The sequence below is a fragment of the Vanellus vanellus genome (genome assembly GCF_965231255.1).
Source record: "Vanellus vanellus genome assembly, chromosome: 2".
NCBI lineage: Eukaryota > Metazoa > Chordata > Aves > Charadriiformes > Charadriidae > Vanellus > Vanellus vanellus.
Genome location: NC_138906.1, coordinates 5,225,725 through 5,248,287, shown reverse-complemented (window position 1 = coordinate 5,248,287; position 22,563 = coordinate 5,225,725). Strand labels below are relative to the sequence as shown.

General features: G+C 41.9%; 1 protein-coding gene across 1 annotated transcript in view; it reads left to right on the top strand.

Moving 5' to 3' along the window:
* The first annotated feature begins 2,136 nt into the window (after positions 1-2,136).
* Positions 2,137-22,563, top strand: part of MINDY4 (MINDY lysine 48 deubiquitinase 4) — an 82,912-nt gene continuing 62,485 nt past the window's right edge. Inside the window, exons 1-5 of the mRNA XM_082479458.1 lie at positions 2,137-2,350; positions 4,418-4,537; positions 6,692-6,900; positions 11,215-11,473; positions 12,544-12,962. Of these exons, the coding sequence (XP_082335584.1) occupies positions 2,288-2,350; positions 4,418-4,537; positions 6,692-6,900; positions 11,215-11,473; positions 12,544-12,962 (1,070 nt within the window). The 5' untranslated portion in view covers positions 2,137-2,287. The remainder of the gene's footprint in view (positions 2,351-4,417; positions 4,538-6,691; positions 6,901-11,214; positions 11,474-12,543; positions 12,963-22,563) is intronic.

Below are 22,563 nucleotides of genomic sequence, written 5' to 3'. Positions count from 1 at the left end.
TTGGTCAGCTGGGGTCAGCTGTCCCAGCTGGGTTTCCTCCCAGCTTCTCATGCACCCCCAGCCTACTCGCTGGTGGGGCAGTGTGAGGAGCAGAAAGGGCCTTTATGCTCAGCAACAACCAAAAAAAATTGGTGCGTTATCAACAGTATTCCCATCCCAAACCCAAAACATAGCACTACACCAGCTGCCAGTAAGAAAGTCAACTCCATCCCAGCTGAAACCATGACAATCTGCTACACATGCATATGGAAAAACTGGTGGGTGATGTGAAAGTCAAATGTGAAGTCCTGCAATAACAATGAAATAAACAAACTCAGTGATGCAGCCTAAATGTTGGTTATGCGAGAAAGCAACCTTGCAGAAAAGGATCTTGGAAAGCAGGGAGACCAGCTGAAAATGAGTGAGTAGGATGCACTGGCAGGAAAGGCACTTAACCACATACTGGAACACACAAGTAAAAGCACAAACGCCCCTCTGTGAAGCACTCCTGAGGTCGCATACGGAATACCGTGTTTCATTTTCCTTCCCTCACCACTCAGTTTACGAGAGATGAATGAAGTGGACCAAGTACAGCAATCACCAGTAAGGCAACGAAGGGGTCGAAGGACACAAGACACAAGGAGCAACTAAGAGGGCAGTGTCTGCTCAGCCTTAAAAGAAAAAGACCAGGTGAGGGTCTGGAGACTACATACAGCTATTGACTGGGGGTTAAAGAAAAGACAGAGATGGATTTGTTTCAGAGGGTTTGTTAAAGGGGTAAGAGGAAACAGTCAGAAGCAAAGGAAATTTCAACTCGTTAAGGAAAATAGTTTACCCACATGTAGGAGGAGCATCCCCCCCACCCCCAACAGGGGCTAGGGCTTTTAACACAGCGGCCACTGGCTCTTTCACACCCTTGCAGTGCACAGTGGCTGCTGCACCCTGGTTGTGTGCCGACCACCATGCACCACCCCCCCCCCCCACCCCCCATCCCCTCCAAGTGTTGGGAAAAGGGAGGTGGGAACAGGCCGGGTCCCCAGCCAACAGGGCACCTCGGCTCGGAGGAGCCTCAGGACCACGGCCAACAGATGACCACAGTTGCCATCCGACCAGCCTATAAGATGGGCTCCCGCCAGAGGCCCCCTTGGAGTGGATCTCCCTGGAGCAGTGGGGCTGTGATCAGAAGCCCTCCCTTTGGATGGGGACGTTTTTCAAAGTAACTCCCAGGACTGAGAGCCCTCACCCCCCCTCAGTGAGTGAATACTTCTGCTGGATACTCTTGAGTGAGCCCTCATCCCTTTGGGTGAGCAATTACATCTTCTGGGCACCCTTGAGTGAGATGCGGGCCTTTGTGAGTGTGTGTATGTGTGTGTGCACGCTTTTGAATCATCATTGTTACACGTTGTTGTTCTTATGTGTCGTTGTGTAGTAACAACTTCCCCAACGTGTACGTTGAACCTACAATGTGTGAAATGTTATCACAGCGTTATTTTGGTTACCCCTGTTGTCTTGTTAGTTTTGGCTGTTTGGACTTAATTATGGATTAAAGTTTACTATCTGTGTGAAGTTGTTTTGGGGTGCCCCTGTAACACCACCTAAGAATGGTCAGATACTGGAAGCGGTTGCCAAGACTGCGGAATCCCCAACCTGGGACAACACCCTGCTTTGAGCAGGGCACTCTGCTACACGAGCTCTCCAACCTAGACCCCCAGCCCAAGGTGTGCGTCACCACAGTCCCTCCCATTAACACATAGTATTACTGGCTAACAAAGGGGCAATCTGAAAGGAAAGATTTGCTTGATGAATGTTCCCCCCAAGATGTTGCTAGTATGAGATTAAGCTTAACTTAGCAGCTACATTTGTTGTTTGTTTTATACAAGAGTGCAATTCAACTAAAGAAACATATATGGTTAAAATTTGCATTAGCACAGGAGTAATAGGCTGAAAAAAACTAGGTATGCTTAAAAAAAAAAAAAAACAAACAAAAAAACCCGGAAACTGTCCCCTCTCTCAGATTTGAACAGCCCTTTCTCAAATGTTATTACTGAAAGCAACTACCGAGATGCTTGCTGCAGTGTCACACCATGAGCTCTTTCAAATTTAAGTCTATCATCGTCTTCCTTCCCAGGGGGAGGAGTTCTCCCTGCTTCCGATGACATGGTCTCCAGAGCAACATACCTCCAGCCCGCCGCTGCTCTAGGGCTGCAGTGGTTAAAAGCCGCACCGGAGAGCTGTGATGCCAGCAGACTTGACTGATTTGTTCGATGAAGGAAAGAAAACGCCCACTACGCACATTTTGGGCTAAAAAATGGACAACTCCTTTGTGGAAGAAGTGGCTGCATCACTGGTGAGAGAATTTCTCAGTAGAAAGGTAACTTCTCTCGATTTTCTCCAGCTCTAGTACAAATGAGAATGACACATGAAAAATGTTAAGTGCTAAAAGACTGAGGAGCGCTGGGGGTGGGGGGACGGGACTTCTTCCAGCCTGAAATCAGCCAGAGCTGAACCGCAACGAGCCTCTCGGGTAAGTATCGGCACTACATCTCCCACAATGCCTCTATATTGCTGAATATGGAACCAGCTTCCTCCCGGTTTGAGACTGCCTGATTCCTATCCTTAAATCAAGCGACGCAGTTTCAGGGGTTTTTTGGTTTGTTGTTTTTTTTTTTTTTTTCTCGTTAATTACCTATCTTTTTATTGTCCTTGTGTTTACATGAGGCATATACAACTTCCCAGCACAAATTAAAAAAAAAAAAAGGCAAAAGTTAGCAGTGCTAGAGGAAGCATGTTTGGGGTTTTTTGTTTGTTTTTTGTTGTTTTGTTTTGTTTTTCCCCAGTTGTCGGTAACTGCTTTGCAGACAGCAGGTTTATCTGGGGGAAGGGGACAGGGAGAAGGGGAAGAAAGAGGCCATTACTTCTCACAAATTTAATGCTGTAAAGGAAACGTTGTACTGTACATAGGTGTGGGGAGCGTGGGAATGAGCGGAAGAAAAGGCACCTTCATATTGCCAAGGAGAAAGTAGCTATCACCTTTTATTTATGTTAAATTCTAAGGAAATACTGTGGACACCCAGCCCAGTCAGTCCCCCGCTGTCAGGAATGAGTTAGCGTGTAGCAGAAATTGAACAGCCACTGTCTTATTAAGTGCTACACAAACCTCTATTTTCTTGATCTGTTTTGCATCCAGTCTCCAAATGCACATTTTCCATGTTTGTGAAAAAAGATGGAACATTTGCCAGCAGAATTTCAGATGCAGAATTCATTATTTGCCATTTACTGCCAGAAGTATTGAGAGGCTCGAGTCTGTCTGTTCAACTGATTGCAAAGATTTTTCAAATAAGAGACATTTACATTTCTGAGTTAAAATACATGTACATGGAAAACTGAATAAAAGCATAAAAGGAAAGGGAATGTCCTGCTGGTAAAACAGACCGTACAGCTTGCAATGGTGACTTATACTTGAATTGCTGCATCTGTTTCATACATACTCTGGACTCAAACACAAGGGGCACTATCAATCATTTATACTTCTGCACAAGTGTTCCCCTGCGTCCCCCACATCCTTAATGCACATCAGAACCAACTTTGAGAACCATCATGCATTTGCCACAACTTCTCCACAGTTCCCTAAATCTGAGCCAGACAATCCATCTGCAAAAAAATACATCCTTTCTTGTAACAATAGCCCTTCAGAGAAGAAATCAGGACTCCCTCTCTCAAAATGGTGGTGTGCTGTTGTACCACTTCAATTAGGTTGGGATGTGACTCTGACATTTCACAATAATCAGTCTCTCTCTCCAGAAATTGAGATGCCCATACATTTTGTCTCTGAAGTGTCCATGTATGCTGACCACAGATACAACGTAGCTGAGGAAGTTTGAAGTCCCCAAACCAGCTGATGCCATGGAGATCTCACAGATTTCCAACCTGAAACTGATTCGAATAACTTCAACTCCTGATAAAAGTTCTGAAACCTGTTCTGAACCCCGTGATGGCTGGAGTACATCTGATGTTTAGACTTTGCAATTACACAAGTTGGAATCACATTTATGAAAAGCTGTATCACATCTTGATGGAAAAAGCAAACTCAGTATTTCTGGAACTATTTGAACCAGAAGCCCAGGTATTAGCAGGGGCCTTCGTACAGACCAGTCTGTCCCATGAGGGATAGCTGAAGTCACCTGCATGGAGATCTTTTATTTTTTTCATGTTCAGTAATTTCCACCTCACAGACAACACAGCCACCTTAATTATTTTCACATCTGTGGGCTATAATAATGTAAGATTGTACCACTAAAGTACAAGTTCCAAGGGTTAGCTTGTTAACTAATTACTACCATCCAGAAGTTTCACACTACGTCCAATGAAGTCAGGAATAAAAGCTTTGGTAAGTTGTACTGTCTCAAGTACTCTGAAATCTGACACTTTTCCTTTCCAGGGTTTGAAGAAAACCATCACTACCATGGACCGGGAGCTTCCACGCTCTGCCCTTAGCATCAATAACAGGAATGAACTTCGAAATGTCCTACATCTGCACTCCTTGTACAAACACAACAAGGTAAGGAAACAGATTGCGCCCCCCAAAATTTGGTATCAGATCCCATGAAACTAGGCCAACCAGATCAAGACTGTAGTGTACGTCCAAACTGTGGAGAGCTCAAGTTGGGGTCTGGTACCCCATAGCTGTGGATGCACCGAGAGCTCTCTGAGGAATGGAAAGTGTAACACTTAGGTGAGATTGCAGCTCATGGGACAAAGATGAGAACCTGCCAGTTCATGAACCCTTCTTACTAACTCCAACCTCCGCTAAACCAGGAGCAGTTATTCACTCTTAACACCTTCTCCATCATTATGGCTAGACTGTTCAATTTTGGAAGTACCCTTACATGCCCAATTCTATTTGCAACTTTTCTATAAAACCTGGCAGATAAAATTACACTTCCACCATTCATCATTCTTTGAAATGTAATATAGACAGCAGTATCAGGTGCCAAGGACATCAATGGATAATTTCAATTTAGTCCCCAGAACTGGGGGGTCAGCTCACAACGCTTTTGGTAAGCAGCATGAGACTATCTAGTAATGTCACTTGAAAAAAAAAAAAATCAGTGTATTTATATCACTATAGCAGACACTGCAGCATTTTTTACTTAAGCCCTAAACTTCTATGGAGTTTTATGTTAGTGTTTTTTTGTTTTTTTTTTTTAATGAGATGCTCATGTACACTGGACACATTTTCTGGAGTACTGTTGAAAAAACACAAAGAAAGTCAGATGGGGTATTGTGCTATACTGAAGTTATCTCAAGCACATGACAGGACATTGACAGGATGAGGGGGAATGGCTTCAAACTGGAAAAAAGTAGATTTAGATTAGATATTAGGAAAAAAAATTTCACTCCGAGGGCGGTGAGGCACTGGAACAGGTTGCCCAGAGAAGCTGTGGCTGCCCCATCCCTGAAGGTGTTCAAGGCCAGGCTGGATGGGGCTTTGAGCAACCTGGGCTGGTGGGAGGTGTCCCTGCCCGTGGCAGGGGGGTTGGAACCAGCTTTAAGGTCCCTTCCAACCTAAACCATTCTATAATTCCATGATTCTATCAATACAGTTCTAGAGTCCACGCTTCCCACCAAGTTCTGATAAAACAAACAACAAATACTGAAGTCGGGTACTAAAAATACTTGCAGTTCCCTCTACATTCTTCTGAAGCTGACCAGCTAACATCAGAAAGGCTGTATCCTAGCACAGCTACTATACTTAGTGTAATAAGTAATTTGGCAAAAATTTTGCTTCAGCTAAAAATGAATGTGTGCTCACTATGGCTTCAGCTAAGATGGGTGTGTGCTTGCTATGCGTTTGGAAAAGGGATAGTTTTAAATAGGATATCAGACGAAAGCAACAGTTAGAACTACCGAAAATTTGCAGAACAAAGGGTGGTGTAGTTAGCTAAGATAACCACAGAAGTGTAAAGAATGAAGAAGCCACAAGAAGGACATGGTGATAAAGACTTTGGCCCTCCCTCCACGGACTATCAGGAAGACCCCTGAAGAAGCATAGCACCTGGGAGGGGGGCATGTTGCATTCCCAGAACTCATTGATTATGTATTTGGGGGTGGGTTGCATTCCCAGAACTCATTGTTTATGTATTTGGGGGTGGGTCGCGTTCCAAAAACTCATTGATTATGCAAACTATGTTCCAAGAAGAAACATGAATAATTATAAAGAATACAAAATAAAAACAAGCGGTTGTAAAAGGAAAAATGAGGCACAGGAGGAGAAACCCCCTGTGTAACTCCCAGCGCTGTAATAAATATTCTTTGCTCCACCGAATTTGCCCCGGACTAAAATTCAATACAGTGAGCGCGTTTCTCACACTTAGCAACATTTATCCAAAATTAGAATAAGGGATGATGGAAACAGGTTGCTGCTTCTGGATCAACACTTGCTTCATTTAACACAGCAACACCTTTGAACTCTTGACATTCCCTAGCAGACATCTTCGACCTTCCTACATTGTTCATAGTCACATCCAGAGTAAACCCACAAGCAGCTATCTCTAGAAAGCATTTTACGTGCTCAGCTACTGTACAGTATAAAAAAAAAAAAAAATCCTATTTTACGCTGCAGCAAAAAAAAGAATATCCTATTTTACGCTGCAACAAGACTTAACAAAGAGTTTCAATAGTAACTAAGAACTTAACTTTTCTTTTTGGACAGGCAAAGGAGAACCCACTGAAAACACTTCTTGAAATTATTACTAATTACTTCCTTGAGCACCGTGTAACTTCCAGAAGCATCAGTTCAAGTTCTGCTCTGTCAGCTCCTCAAAGTAAGAGTGCAGCATCTCATCCACCCGACTTTTTGGATGAAGACCATGTGCGCGGGAGTGCCATTACGCTCGATGAAAGCAGAACTCAAGTCTACAGGTACAGTCTCATTTCTTTCCCTTTGCCTGGACTAGTTACTATTTTTTTTTTTTTATTAAGGGAAATAGCGTTAGAAGTTTTATCATTTTACCTTCAGCTACATTATCTTTTATTAGTTATCCTAGTAACACAAAGCTTAACTTTCTAGATTAAAATCTCCTATGCAAATCACCCTTCAAAAATGCTCTTTTAGGTTCCCTACCAATTATAAAGATTGATAATCACATCTTTCAGTCAGTGAAGCACACGGAAATCTGAGCTTTTACCCCTTGTAAACTGGAAACACTCAAATTGATCATATTCTGATGAGAAACTAACCACCTGCACTCAAACTACAGGTATATTCATGCCTTACAGTCAAAAGCAAGGCCTACTATTGTAAATTCAGCACTGTTACGAACAGTATAGGTTCAGCTATTTCCATGCTGCAAAGTATCTGAAAACAGCAGGTAACCAAGTCTTTCAATTGTATTTGTTAGTGCCTCAAGGTAGAGTAACAGCCCTAACTGCGTTTCAATAGAAAGCTTTTAAAATCAGCACAAAAGAGTAATTCACCCTCCCAGCCTTGACTCTCCGAGTATTAATCTAATTTTACTCCTCATTCTAAACACAGCAAGTAGCTAAGTCTGAGCATCAGTCCTTGCAAAACCCCAGCAAGTCCTTCCTTATAGGGGAAAAAAGCCAAGATTTTGAGAGTTGATGCTGCCAGCTGAGAAGCAACACTTGAAAAGCAGGCAGTGCAAAAGGACAGCTAGCTGCTTCACTTTTTCTGATATAGGAGTTTTTAGCATGCTGTCAGTGATCTTCTCTCCCCCTGTAGGACACAATTCCACCTCACGATGCCTCAGAGGCCGTATCTGCCTCACTTTCTCCCCTTTCCCCAACCACTGCAAGTTGTTCCATTCCCCCTGTGAGCCTCTGCAGACCTTTATTACCACAGAAAAAAGCTTTCTCCTGCAGGAGTCCACTAACACCTCCCCGACACCAAACAGCAGCGCCCAGCACACTTAACCGGCCACTGCGCTCCCCCTATTGACCCTCAAGAAAATGGCTGCGCGCACCTCAGTCCCTCAGCTACTTATAACCCGCTGCGCGCATGCGTATTGGCGGCCGCGCGCTTCCCTCCCCCGCCCGCCCCTTGAGTCGGGAGGTGACGGCAAGGTGAGCGCGCGGCTGCTGGCCTAGAGTGGCCGCCATTGCCCCGGAAGTGGTTCTGTTACGGGGCCGTTCTGCCGTGCGCTGGAGGACACTCTATGGTTTTAGGCCTCCACTGGCGGGAAAGACATGCGCAGTGTGGTTGTTGAGTTGACACCCTCCACCCCCCCCACCCCCTCCCACCCCGCACACACACATACACACCCTCACACATGAACGCGGTCGTTATACACACATACATGAACACACAAATGCAAGGAGGCAAAGTAAAAGCCCCACATGCACAAGCGACATGGGTCAGTGATGGGAGCGGGTGCGGTGCTGTGAGGAAGGACCCCTCGCCAACATGGTGCTGGCACCGGCCCTCGAGGGACAAAGTATTCTCTGGTACTGCCCCAGCCAGTGGGGCAGGGGGGAGCCAAAAATGGCAGATTAAAGGAAAATCACAGAGCAAAGACCAGAAATGTCCAACTTTTTTGTGTATGTACAAGCTTGGAAACGTTACCCAGCCACACACCGAAAGCTGCCAGCTCTGGAAAGGACAAAACCCTGTACTGACTTGCATGTTTCTGTCTAATTCCATGATTTTTGTGTGTATTTCCATGCCTTCACAAGCACCAACCTCACTGGTTACATCCTCCTAAGGTGGGAGAGGCCAAAGTTGGCTGGAGGTGCAAGGAAGGAAAAATACACCGAGTGTGTGTGACAGGGGAATGTGGGTTTCGGGGCCTATTCTGACATAAATCAGTATTTGTAAAGGATTTTTCTTCTGAAACCAGCTGAGAATCTGACTCTGGGACACAGGGAGGGTGTGGTAGGGGGAAGGGTGTCCATTTTCCCCTCGGATCAGGTCTTGTCCCAGTCGCACGGCTGGGCTGCGTTTCCACGGCATGGCTGTAGGGAGAGGCTGCAAAGCGGCCGTAGCGAGGGCTGTGTCGTGGATGGAGTGATGCACTTGCCTTGTAGAGAGACGCAACAATGCATTTATTGATATAAAACAGGGATTTTGCAAAGTTTGATAGTAAATGCGATAGTGTTTTGACACGATTTGATGGTAAGGCACACTTGGTTATTTACTGCATGGAGGACAGGGTCAGAGCTGTCGGGGAGACCCTCCTGTGGAGTGGAGGTTCAGGGAGGACCCCCCTTGCTTCCTAAACTCCTTCTCAGAGAGGAGTCCGGGTGCAGCTGGATCCAATCCTAGTCCCAGACTTGGTCAATGGTTTATGTCTAAAGAGTTATATATGTGCAATCAATCCTTTACATTACTTAGCTGAGATTTCAAAGTTTAGCATGCTGTTAGGCACATCTGTTGCAAGGAATCTCTGAACCTTGAGGAATAACCTTGACGGCGTCCCTACTCACGGGGGGATCCTGGTGTGCTGCCCGCTGCCATGCAGGAGAACTCAAAGGGCTCTTGGGCTGTTCACTATTTATGGGGGTAAGATGATTGACCTATAGTCATATTTGCATATTGACCACAGTGCCAGTATTGCTCAAGTTCACCCTTGGCTATTGTGTTGTTATCTGTCTCCCCAAACCACATTTAGCCAGGTGCAGCCATCATGACTACATGCACCCGTTGTGGCCACCACAGTGGTTATCTCTTGGGCAGGGCTATGGGAGATAAAGGCCTGGGAGAAAGCAAGCTGTCCTGGGCAGGCTGCCGGGTTGGTTCAGCCATCTCCTGTTTCTGCCCACAAAATGAACTGGTGAGAGAAACCCTGGGGCAGAAGCACGGCCCTGTGATCCTCCTGGCCATTTCCACCCCCTCTGGCCAAGGGAATGTCAAACATTACCAGGTCAACCAGCCAGTGCCTGAAATCAGTTTTCATTTCAACTGCCTGGATAATTTTTAACAATGCTTTCTGGACGGGAAAGTATAATTAGACTCTTCACTGGTTCCTTATTAAAGACTCCTCTTTCCTTTTAGCTTTTCTCTTGAAGGTTTTTGGAATGTCTGTAACTGTTAAAACAGTGTCTAGGCTGACACGCTGTGCCCTTTGGCAGTAAGGGGTTACATGATCCCAGGTCAGGAGTAAGAGTCCTCAGATTTCCTAGTGCTCCCAGAGATTGATCATGCTCCCTTCAGTTTACATATGCAGCGTATCTTCACAACACGAGACATACTACTTCAAAAAACAATTTTCACCTAGTTAAATAAGGGAATGTTTTTATGATACAAGATGCTTCAAACCATGGAATTGCTTTACAATGAAATAGGGTGGAGAAAAACATCCTGGAGTGAAAAACAGAATATAAATTTATCAACTGACAGAAAAGAGGTATCAGTGAAGTGGGAACTGCTCAATAAAAGAAATTTGATTTAACAGTGATCTAAGATTATGCAGACAGTGAAACAGATCCTGATAAAGACAATTGGACTCAATTTCCTACAGGCATAAATGATTTTTTTTTTTTTTTAGTAAGAACATGATTTGTTTAAACATATTTTAAGAAAGAAATGTATATAGTGTTGTACAAATGAAATCTCAGATGCAGGTGAATCTCACATGCTTTTCAGAAAAGCTTATTTATAGCATTATATACGTGTAGGAAACCAGATGCAAACAATTAACTACACCTTGCGTTGCTAGCTGGAGGACCAGGCTGAAAAATATGGAAAAGGTCAAATGACAGCAATGTAGCAACCTGTTGTCAAGTAAAAGACCAAATACAAAAGTACCTTTCTTTTTGAACTAAAATAAGTGTTCTTTTGAACAAAAAGTGAAAGGGGTCCATAGAGTCAAAATTATATGATAAAAGAGAGTGTTAGCAAAAGCGTTAACAAATTTTCAAATTGCCAAACAAGGGAATGGAGAAGGAATGGGAATTGCTGGTGGTAGCTTAGGACCTGTCTGGTATGATATATATACTTTGCTTTCTGTTATGATACGGTACATATCAAAATAAGCAAGCATAAAATTAAGGTGTTACACATATTATAACCAATTGTGACACATAATAATGATACTGAAATAATGTCCTGAAGACCTACATATAGATGTTTAAGTGAAAAGTGATTGTATTTGAGTAACATTGCTAGGTAACAAATAACTTACTTTGACCGCAGTGCTTTAATTAGCCAAGCAGATGTTTTCATTGATTTAATTGTGCATCATTTTGCTGTTTGAAGTTTTGCCTTTTTCTTCCTTGTAGATATGATGCAGAGAATCCACTAGATAAAATCCTTCCATCCAGAAAACATCAGCACAAAAGTGAAAAATGCCACCCAGGGACAATACACAACAGCCACTTACCCTGTGAAGGGGATAAGAAATTAAAAGATAGTCAAGAAGATTTAAAAGCAGCAATGATTTCTGAGGAGATGAAATCCACAGTGAAGGAGAAGCCAAGGCTCAGGTCTGGTCTCATTGTCAGAGGAATGATGGCTGGACCAGTTGCAAGTTCACCAGAGGTGATTTCCAACATTTACAAAATATTTGGCTCAGCCATGGATTTTATATCTAACATTCTGCAATAAAGTAACTTACAAATAGTATTAAAATTACTGCTGTATACTAGTCCATTGAATCTGCAGTCTGGAAATATGTGGTCAATTAGGGCAGTGTTTCTGGTTAAGTTAGAAATTCAGTCTGTTTCAGATACAACCACTACATTCAGCTACGCCCTGCATGTCTGTGATCTTAGGTTACAGAATTTCTGTATAAGTATTTTCCATTTCTGATATCTCTTATCTCTTGACGGATGGGATTTTCCACTTTCCTAGGAAAATTGCTTTCTTTACCTTAGCAGTAACTACAGCCTTCAAAGTTTTCTTAGCCATGGGTATCTGATTTACTGAGGTTTATCTGAAACCCCACGTTTAATCAGTAGGAGTTTAGAATTGAAAATTACTTCCAGTTAGAAATATGTTTCTAGATTGGTCCAATCAAACTATATTCCATCAGTAGGTGTTTTCAAAACCAATTCTAAAATTCTTGCCTCTTTTTTTTTCCTTCATGCTGCTTTTATATAGTCAGGAAGTTTCCCTGTGTAAAATTAGGCGTGTAATAATGAGAAATCGAAATATTTTAAACATGTCGTTTAGACAGTACTGAAGAGAATATGGAAGTCCAATGAATTAGTTGGATTTTTCTAAATATCTCTGATTTGGAAATAAAGACTAGATACCTGTAGTGGGCAGCCTTTCCTGTAAAATGTCATAAATGTCTTGTTTTTCTCTGAGTTGGGTACCACCCCAAAATTAAGCTTTTAGGAGGCATTTTGTTGGTGATCTTGGGTAAAACAAAGCAGTTTTTTAAAGGTATACAGCATCTTTAATACTGTTGAAATTTTAAGTAAAAGTACACGTCTGTTCTTATTTATTATAATTAAAAAAAAAATCTGACTTACTATTTAACTTGATTCCCAATAATGAAGTCATTGCTTAGCCCAGAAATTAGTAACAGACCTTTCCTTTGCTTTTCATGTTTATTTAAAGATGCTGAAATTTTAATCTATAGTATTAATGACGCTTATTTTTAGGATCTGCAAAAAAGGAGGCTGCCAAAACGATCCACTAGCATAAGTAGCACAGCACAGCTCAAGGGTGAAGAACATGAAGAAAATGACCTGAATGTCCCAAGTACCGATTTTCAAGAAAGTAAAGAATCTCCAACACAAGTAGATATGAAGTTTGCATCAAAGACTATGTCAAGCTCACACACAAGTTCAGCCTCTGAAAAACTCAGAAACATCCCCAAAGATACAGATGACTCTTTTGCCAAACTGCTGACCGAAAGAGAGAGGAGCAAGACAGAAGAAAAAAAATCAGTTCCAAGCTCTGGTACAGAGAGCAATGAAAAAAGCCTTAAAGTGAGTGTCCCTCACAGACATTCAGGGGCTGGAAAAGAGAAGAGAGAAAGGTTGCTCAAGAAAAATGAGAGTCGGTCGTCAGGCCACGGGTAAGAATTTTTGTAAGAATATTATATTAAAAATCAATGAAATCTGATGCAGGACTAGGAGTGACTGAGATACACCCTCTGATTTCATTGAAGGGAAGTAGCTGGAAGAGGTGAAGATACTGAAAGGCAGTGAAGTTTTAAGATTTAACTTCCTAACTTTTGGCATGCCAAACCGCTCAAGACTCTGTTCTTGGTCAGTGGAGAGATCCTAGAGGTTCTGTTTTCTCTTTGCTGCTTCAAAAGGGAGCTAGTTACTAATTCAGACTTAGACCACTTAGACATCTAAGCAGTACAGGGGACTCCCACTTGTGGAGGTCATCTGTTACCTCTAAATATTGCAGTGCTAAATCCAGAAAACCTCAGAGGATAAAATGAAGGAATACCAGCCAAGTGCGTAGATATGTCCACACAGTTTAGCGCAGTGCTGCGTCTAGATATCCAAGCCATACCCAGACAGGCTGGTTTAGGTACTGGCACAGTGCTGTACTGTGTAGAGACTCTGCGGTGTGTCTTTGAGGTACGATAGCCCATGTCATTGCAGTATTTAGACTAAGCCCAATTAGCATCCCCCCACACCATGATGCTGCAGGCACATGGCTGCTGTGTCTCAAAGTATTTTACTCAAAGTTAGCCCAGATTTTTTCTCATTGTGTTACATCACTTCATACTGATATAAGGTTTAAAACAGCCTCCTTCTGTGAACTCCAAATACATATTTTTGCCTTTTCTCTGTCTTATACTGTTAATTGGGGTTTTTTTTAAGGTTTGTTGTTTTTTTTCTGTGCAGAATTCGAGAAGAGTGAAAGTCATGGGATTTTGTTTAATTGGGGGTTGCTAAAGCAGTATGAGCCAGACTGCCACATCTAAAAGCTGGCTTTGTAGTGGGGCTGTGACTTGGGCTGGGTTTTGTGGGTTTTTAAATGCTTCAGGTTGAGTCTTCCATCAGAGTTTAACCAGTCTGGAATTCTCAACCACTGAAGATACTTGAGATTTGAGCAGTGCAGGGCAACTGTGCCCTGTCCATGCAGATATAAAATCTGCATAATAAAAACTGCTGCCTCATTATCTAGCATTTCTCATCAGCGGCTCTCAAACAACTTCAAGCAGGGGGTGGGTATCATTCTGGGCGTACTACAGATGGGAAAACTGAAGTGGGTAGAGAGAAAAATGGATGCTACAGGTCACACAGCATGTCAGTAGTAAAGCCATGCACAGGGCTCAGGCACCCTGAGTGTTGGTCTTGTGGTGCACTCCCAATGCTAGAGGTGAGAGTGTGTTATGATTGGTCGAAATATTTTCGACTTTGTATCACCTTCTACTCCATAAACTAAGGCACATGCCAATATCCCCTTCTGTGGGCCATAAAGCAGTATTTCTGTTGTGCTAAATTTAACCGCAGCCAGTTTTGTTGCTTTTTTTTTTAAGTGCTGAAAAAACTCATTAATATGCTAAAACTGCAACCACAGATTTTTTGAATTATTATTACTATTTTTTTTTCCTATTTAATTTCTTATAAACGAGACACAGTGTGTTGACGGCCTGTTGAGATCACAAGGACGGAATGGTATTAGGTCCCTCCACATTTGTTAGGGGCTGTGGGAGTTTACTGGGGAGTTATTGGAGCTGCAAATGGGCCAGGAGTGACACTTGCTGCCTATCTGGAACCAAAAAGCAACTAGCATTACGCAGTTATTTACCTGTGTTGGCTAACCTCATTTGTAAAAGATTACTGAGCAGCAGGCCAAAGTACTCCAGTCATGTCTTAAAATCCACAAGAGGCCAGTTCTCCATTATGTGCTGTACTGGAAAGCTGAGCTATGTCAGGTAACAGCTGAACCCGCGCAGTACAAGTCCAACTGTTGCTGAACTGGAGCTGGTGCTTGCAGATCCACCTTTGATACTCTGCTTCCAGAAGGATTTATTGTCTTGTGTGGCCGGGTGGGAATGCAGAGAGCTAGCTCTTAAGTCACTGTGGAAGCAGAAGCAACGGCGTCAGACTCCATACAGTGCTTGTTTCATATATCATGACAGAGCATATAAGGTAGCATGTTAACCCATTACTTCATCCTTTCCAGTTTCAGGATGGTTTATTACTTCACGCTTAGCATACATTGAGGTAGAGAATACAGCTTCAGGGGGCTTTTGACAGCTCCCCGACAAAGCTGAGAAGAGTAAGTGTATTCCTGGTATTTGATAATCAATGAATATATAATACATTATCTATGAGTATCAAAGGCATATCGGACTGTATGAAATTCTTTGGGAAGACTGTGTCTGACCAAGAAATCTCTTGTACTAACTTCACTCAGCTGTAGCTGGACGTGCTGACACTTCCCAACCTTATGCAGTGATTGTGGAATGGACAGAAAAGGAGAAGCTGGGTGGAAAGGGGACAACCCCAGTGCACTGTTTTGTGCCGTGTACGCGGTGCTGTGCTCTATTGCTGTAGTAACTGCTTTGAAATAGTTTCCTTCTTTCAGAAGACTGGTTTGGTTTCAGCAAGAACAGAAGAGGGAGCTGTTTCCTAAGCAGAGTCTGTGTAACCTGTTTCCAAAGCAAAACAGGGACATTTCTGCCAGATGATTTAAGGCCAGCAAAGCATTTGAATTCATGCTGAGCTCTGGGCTCCTGAAAACCCTCACTGAAATCAGCAGCGCTGTTGATGCTCCTGAAGTTAAGTGGAAGTAACAGAGAGTGGAAGTAAGACTCCAAATAAACATCGACCATTACAATATAAGGCCTGGCTCTTGCAATATTTTATTTCTTTGGCCAAATGCTGCAGCATATGAGAGCCTTTCAGGATTTGGCCAGAGTCCTTCAGCATTTTGAGGGATGAAAAATGACAATATAGGAGCAAATATTTGTCTGGATTCTCCTCCATTCTCTGTTACTGCTACCTGATGCCAGTCATAATCTAAGTATTTAGATGAGTAGTTGAAAATCTATATAGGATCGACCACAGCTAGTTCATTCACAGGCATCTGCAAGTCTGGCTTTGTTTCCTACAGAAAACTAAAGACATACAAATCGTATTTTTCCTTCCATTTGCTGTACATTTTCAATCCCTTTCCTCATATGCAAAAAAATGCTTTTGTTACGTACAGGCTGCAGGCATCTATTGTCTACATATGAGAAAAAAATGAAGCAAAACCACTGGCATGCTTCAAAAGACAAGCTGAATGTTATCGAATACATGCTTACAAGCTGAGTGGGCAGAAATACCTAGCTATAAAAATATCCTTGGGAAATACAGATCCACCGTATTTTGACTTACACATTTTAATGAAAGAAATGTTCGTGCTTTTTTTTCATCAACTATCTAATTCTTAGCTACTCCATGAAGTGTGTGTATGTGGGTAGCTGTGTCAAGAGGCCAGATTTGTGACTTTATATTTCATTCTTATAATATCAACATGAAGTTAGACGTCTGAATACAATATTTCACATAAAAGATTGCCTTAATTAAGACTTGGAGGTTCTCTTTTTGTTCAAATAGATACCATTTTGCTATCCTAACAGTGAGAAGACGTTTGGATTTGTGCGATGACCCAAATTAAATGCTCACCTGCAAAGAGGGCTGTGTAATTCAAGAGTCAGCATTAAATTTTCCAAAATGACAGACCACCACACCCACCACAGATAGGAAAAAAAAACCCACAAATTCATTTATTTGCATTGCTATTGCTGCAATTCCTTGTTTGTTTTTAGGAAAATGAAATCAAGTTAGTGAATCAATCAAATGGAGACTAGTGAAACGGATGTAGTCTTTGCTTGTTTGTTGATGTGCTACTGCTGAGAGCATCAGCTTTCAAATTCAGGTAACTCTAGTGATGGTTTAAAAGGCCAGTGCTTAACTGCAGTTATTACCTAACTGCTCGTAACTGTAATAAAATGCTGAGTTTTAATAGAAAACCGCTTATTATTTTTTCAGTATCCTCCGGAGTTAATGTTGATCCCCTTGCAGACATATTGTCTTTACATAACGACTGCACCACATTCCTTTAAAAGGAAAGATAGAGGTGAAGAACAATTTATTCACCTGCATCTTCATTTATCTGTATAGTACCTGGCAATATGATGTCTGAATTCTTCCCCAGAAAAGGGAGAATAATGATCGCAAAGAATTAGAACAAAATGATTATTTTCTTCCTTGTATTACAGGGGGAACAGAAATTTTTGTTCTGTTGGGCTCTATGTCATGATTGTATTCTGTTTCATGTCACTAGGAGTTATTCCACAAAGACAGTGTAGTATGCTGCACAGTTTGCATACCTACTCAGATGTAATTGTGAATGCAATCTACATACTTTTTTTTTTACAGAATTCCTTTATTTTTAATTCATGCAGAAAAAAAAGCAATATATAGGTGGCAGCAAATCTTCATGTATCTTCAGCTGTAAACAAACAGCAGCTAATTTAATTTCTTGATTCATCTTTGTTTATTGTACCATATATGTTGTGGTGTTGGTGATGGCAACTGTGCTGGTTCCTGGAAGCTGTAGGTACAGGAAGTTATTATAAGGACAGTATTTCAGTCTGAGTGAGTTTTAAACTTACTTTGCTCAGGAGTTGGATGTCTGACTTTTCATATTCCTTGGCTTTAGCTTTTAACAGTTTAGATATAATGTTCCAGTGGCCATAGGACCCTAGTGTAGGGTCCTACATCTGGGCAGAAACGACCCCAGGTTCCAGTATAGGATGGGGAGCTACCTGTTAGAGAGCAGTGTAGAGGAAAGGGACCTGGGGGTCCTGGTGGACAGCAGGATGACCATGAGCCAGCACTGTGCCCTTGTGGCCAAGAAGGCCAATGGCATCCTGGGCTGTATTAGAAGGGGGGTGGTTAGCAGATCGAGAGAGGTCCTCCTTCCCCTCTACTCTGCCCTGGTGAGACCGCATCTGGAATATTGTGTCCAGTTCTGGGCCCCTCAGTTCAAGAAGGACAGAGAGCTGCTGGAGAGAGTCCAGCGTAGGGCAACTAAGATGATTAAGGGAGTGGAGCATCTCCCTTATGAGGAAAGACTGAGGGAGCTGGGTCTCTTTAGTTTGGAGAAGAGGAGACTGAGGGGTGATCTTATTAGCGTTTATAAATATATAAAGGGGGAATGTCATGAGGATGGAGCCAGGCTCTTCTCAGTAGCGACCAATGATAGGACAAGGGGTAATGGATTCAAGCTGGAACACAAGAGGTTCCACTTAAATTTGAGAAGAAACTTCTTCTCAGTGAGGGTGACAGAGCACTGGAACAGGCTGCCCAGGGAGGTTGTGGAGTCTCCTTCTCTGGAGACATTCAAAACTCGCCTGGACGCCTTCCTGTGCAACCTCATCTAGGTGTTCCTGCTCTGACAGGGGGATTGGACTAGATGATCTTTTGAGGTCCCTTCCAATCCTTAGCATACTGTGATACTGTGATAATAAATTTCTTATTTTCTGCCTAAAGTATGTAATAGTACAGTCATGAATATATGAACTAAATTAAGAAAGGTAAAGGTTTGGTTTGACAGAGAAATCACGCAGCAGAAGTAATTATCAGTGAATCAGTTTGTGATACTTTCCTATGTGACTTTATCATGTAAAGGTAGATTGTTGGTGAGTTTTCTTGTTGTCTAAACTAATACAATGTATACAGCACTCCTATTATTTTACTGTTGAACGTTCCATTTTAAGGAAATTAAAAATGTTTCTTCAAGAATATATGGAGACAAATACATAATCTGGTATTTGTATATTCGTACCACACTACACTCACATGTGTATACAGAATTATGTCAGTAATTCCTCCATCCTCCTTCATAGCAATTTTATTTAACAAATTAAAAATGACATTTATGTTGTCGTGCCATGTCAGTGGAGAATTTGAAACCCCATCTATCCTTTCAAGCAAGTTTGATGCTGTTGTTTATGGTTCATTCTCAAACAGGTATTTCTCACTGTTCTCATTTTTGTTGAGACCTTGTTCCTCTCAGTAGGGCTAGTTGTGTACAAGGCACAAGCAAAATGTGGATGACTCACTACTTTCTAAATTTTTTTGTTTTGAGATTTTCAAGGCAATCAAAAATTTTATATTTAAAAATACACAATTCAAGTGAATGATCCAAGATTCCAACTAAAAGTTGGCATATCTGTAGTTATGATTTTGTTAAAATACTGCAAATACCACAGGAATTTGAGAGAGATGATGTTGAAGGAACGCATTCGGATCAAAGGTAGCAAACTATTAAATACTTTCCTGAGTCTTTTAACTTGGAAGAGCCTTGGATGGCAGTGAGGAAAGTTTCTCTGACACCTTTAATATCTTGGGGTGGGATCAACTCTCCCTTGAGCAGGGGGGTTGGACCATATGACCACCAGAAGTCCCTTCCAATGTCAACCACTCTGCGATTCTGTGATTCTCCTTAATGCTGAGGCCCCTACAAGAAGAAAGCATTTATCATTAAACTAAGCACACAGAATAAAGAGTGAAAAGTGGAATGGAATTCATGATCTTTAGGAACTGTAAAAAAATAAATAGCTGTTGAGGTTGTTGCCTGACCTTGGATTAAAGTCTTTAGATTGCTTTTGCAGAAAACCCATGGTGAATAATGAATTTTTCGGGAAGCCTAAATGGTGTTAGAAGGTCAAGATTTCCCTATGTTTCATGGCTTAAGCAAACAAAATTGGGCAAAGGCAAGCAAAGCCACTTCACAGCAGTTGAGAAACAGTTCTTTTGTCTCAGCTAAAGAGACATACTACAGTTGTTGCTTACATAGCCTCTGAAGTTGAAGTGCTCTCCTAATTTTCTGCACCTCTTAATTCTGTCAATGTAAGGTGTGGTAGTGATGTGGAAACCCTCCATTTCTCAGCTGAATAGTTTCTAAATGAGTAATTCTGAGCTGACCAGCTCTTTTCTGACTGGGCAGTTCTGCAGTATAGTGGAACGACCTTATGCTGCGTTAGATGGGCAGGTATTATCTGTAGACCTCAGTTTCACTTCTGATAGTTAAGAAGAACAACATATTGAGATGGTTGAACTTCTAGTTTTCATGTATAAAGCCAACCACCCTACCTCCACCAATTCCAAGAAAAATAGCATAGAAACTAGAATAAGAGCAACGAAAGAAGAAAAGGGTGTAAAACGGGAAGCAACAACACAAGGGAATAAAAGGACTTAGCAATCAGGACCTGAAGTTAAGGACATCTTGCCAATTTCATAGAAACTCAAAGGGAATGGCTGTCTGGCAAAAAGAAATGGGAATATTATTACAACAGAACAAAAATTTCCTCCTGCTGTTCGTGAGCAAAAGGATACAGCAGTGGATCCCATTGTCCAAAGGCAGAGATCTATAATACAGTTTCAGTAGCAAGGAAGATAATTGGTTCTCCACTTATCCTTGCATTGCAAACAATTATCCTACTTATCCGGTTCTTTTAATTGCATCTGCCATACCCTCCTTTGCCTTGCCATTGGTCTTGGCTACAAACTGGATGTGAGCTAGTGGTTTCCTTTCAGAAGTCTGCCAGTACAGATGGATATTTCAGACTGTAGGGACTGGTTTATGAGCGTGTAGCTTGGCTTCAGATGCCTTTTCCAACCAAAACCTGATGTATCTCTGATGCATTTCATCTCCACCACCAGGGAAGCAAAAACCAGTGAGTCCAGAGCCAGAATTTCTCTTCCTGCAGTAGTCTCTCAACTGAGTTCCCCTTAGCTCTGCACTCTTTAGTGGTTCCCAAAATATCACTCATTATTTGGTAATAAGCCTTTTTCTAGCAGTGCTCTGCATTCTAACACAAACAGGGCAGAGTTAGTGAATTGCTGTAGATACCAAGTTCCTTAGTGGAACATTACTCATATTTCATAGAATCTTAGAAATTACAGATGGAAAAGACCTTATAAGGTCATTTGTTTCTATGGCGGTTTATTCATTACTATATATATGTATTTGCTGTAATACTTTTTCCAGCGTTTTGTCTCATCCAGTCTTAAATGACTCAAGTGACACCTCTCCCCTGAGAATATATTCCAGTGTCTAACAGTCCTTAGTTGTAGGATTTTTGCCCTTATATTCACTTTGAAGTTGCTTTTTTCTGCCCTGTTGTCCATAGCTGAAGTTGATTTTTGACTGCTCTTTCTATTCCTTGCTACATATTTGCCTCTGATGAAATACTTAGAAATATTTTTAATGCTTATTTAGGCATATTTTGTCTAAATCTTGTATCGTTTGCTTGTATTTTTATCTTCCCTGCTCTGTAATTTTGCGGTTGTTTTTCTGTTAGGTTTTATTGTTTTATATTTCTTTCATTTATTTAAAGACTGCTCTAATTTTGTCGCACTGTGACTCTCGCTAATACAGGGTAAGAACCCTCACTTGCAGTTCATGGCATGATTCTCAGCATTTAAAAATCACAGTAGTACATGTGTCATTGGAGTTTGTCACAGGCATATAACTTCTTACTTTCATTTGAAAGCACATAGAATGCAAAATGTCCCCTTGGTGTTTTAGTGTGTTTTCCTCCAAAATGGCCTTTATAGTATAATTATGAAGTCAGTCTAATCTTCTGTGTTAAGGCAATATGTGTTCCTATTTATTGATAGAAAAGGTACCTCCCTTCAACTCCCTGCATTTCTATGTAAGACTGACAAGTGATTTGACTTTGCTTTCTGAACCTCCTATGGCTTTCTTCATCCTGAATGAAGACCAGTACAGGTGAATCCATTCTGTTACTGAAAAGTCCTGCCTTTTCCCTTTTCCCTTCTTTTAGATATCTGAGACTTTCAAAATAATATTTCAAAACTGTTATGGTCCTTAAAGGATTAATATTCGTGCTTTCTGTTATTAAAGGGAATAAACCAGCTTATTTTCTATGTGAGGACCAAGCCTATATCTGTCAGTTATACATGACTGAATGCCTAAAACTGCCAAGATCCTCTCGTATTTTTATCCTGCATCATCCCTGGGCACAAGCTGTGCGTATTTACATTAGAACATTGGCAGAGAATGTTGGCCATGATAGAATCATAGAATCGTCTAGGTTGGAAGGGACCTTTAAGATCATTGAGTCCAACCATCAACTTAACAATGCCAAAACCACCACTAAACCATATCCGTCAGCACCACGTCTACCCATCTTTTAAATACCTCCAGGGATGCCGAATCCACCACTTCCCTGGACAGCCTGTTCCAATGTTTGATAACCCTTTCAGTGTAGAAATTTTACCTAATATCTATCCTAAACCTCCCCTGGTGCAACTTGAGGCCATTTCCTCTTGTCCTACCGCTTGATACTTGGGAGAAGAGACTGACCCCCATCTTGTTACACCCTCCTTTCAGGTAGTTGCAGAGAGCGATAAGGTCTCCCCTCAGCCTCCTTTTCTTCAGGCTGAACAATCCCAGTTCTCTCAGCTGATCCTCAGAAGATTTGTGCTCCAGACCCCTCACCAGCTTCACTGCCCTTCTCTGGACTCGCTCCAGAACCTCAGTGTCTTTTGTATGAGGGGCCCAAAACTGAACACAATGTCTGATGTGGGGCCTTATCAGTGCCGAGTACAGGGGGACGATCACCTCCCTAGTCCTGCTCACCACACTATGCTTATACAAGCCAGGATGAATTGCTGAGCAAGTCC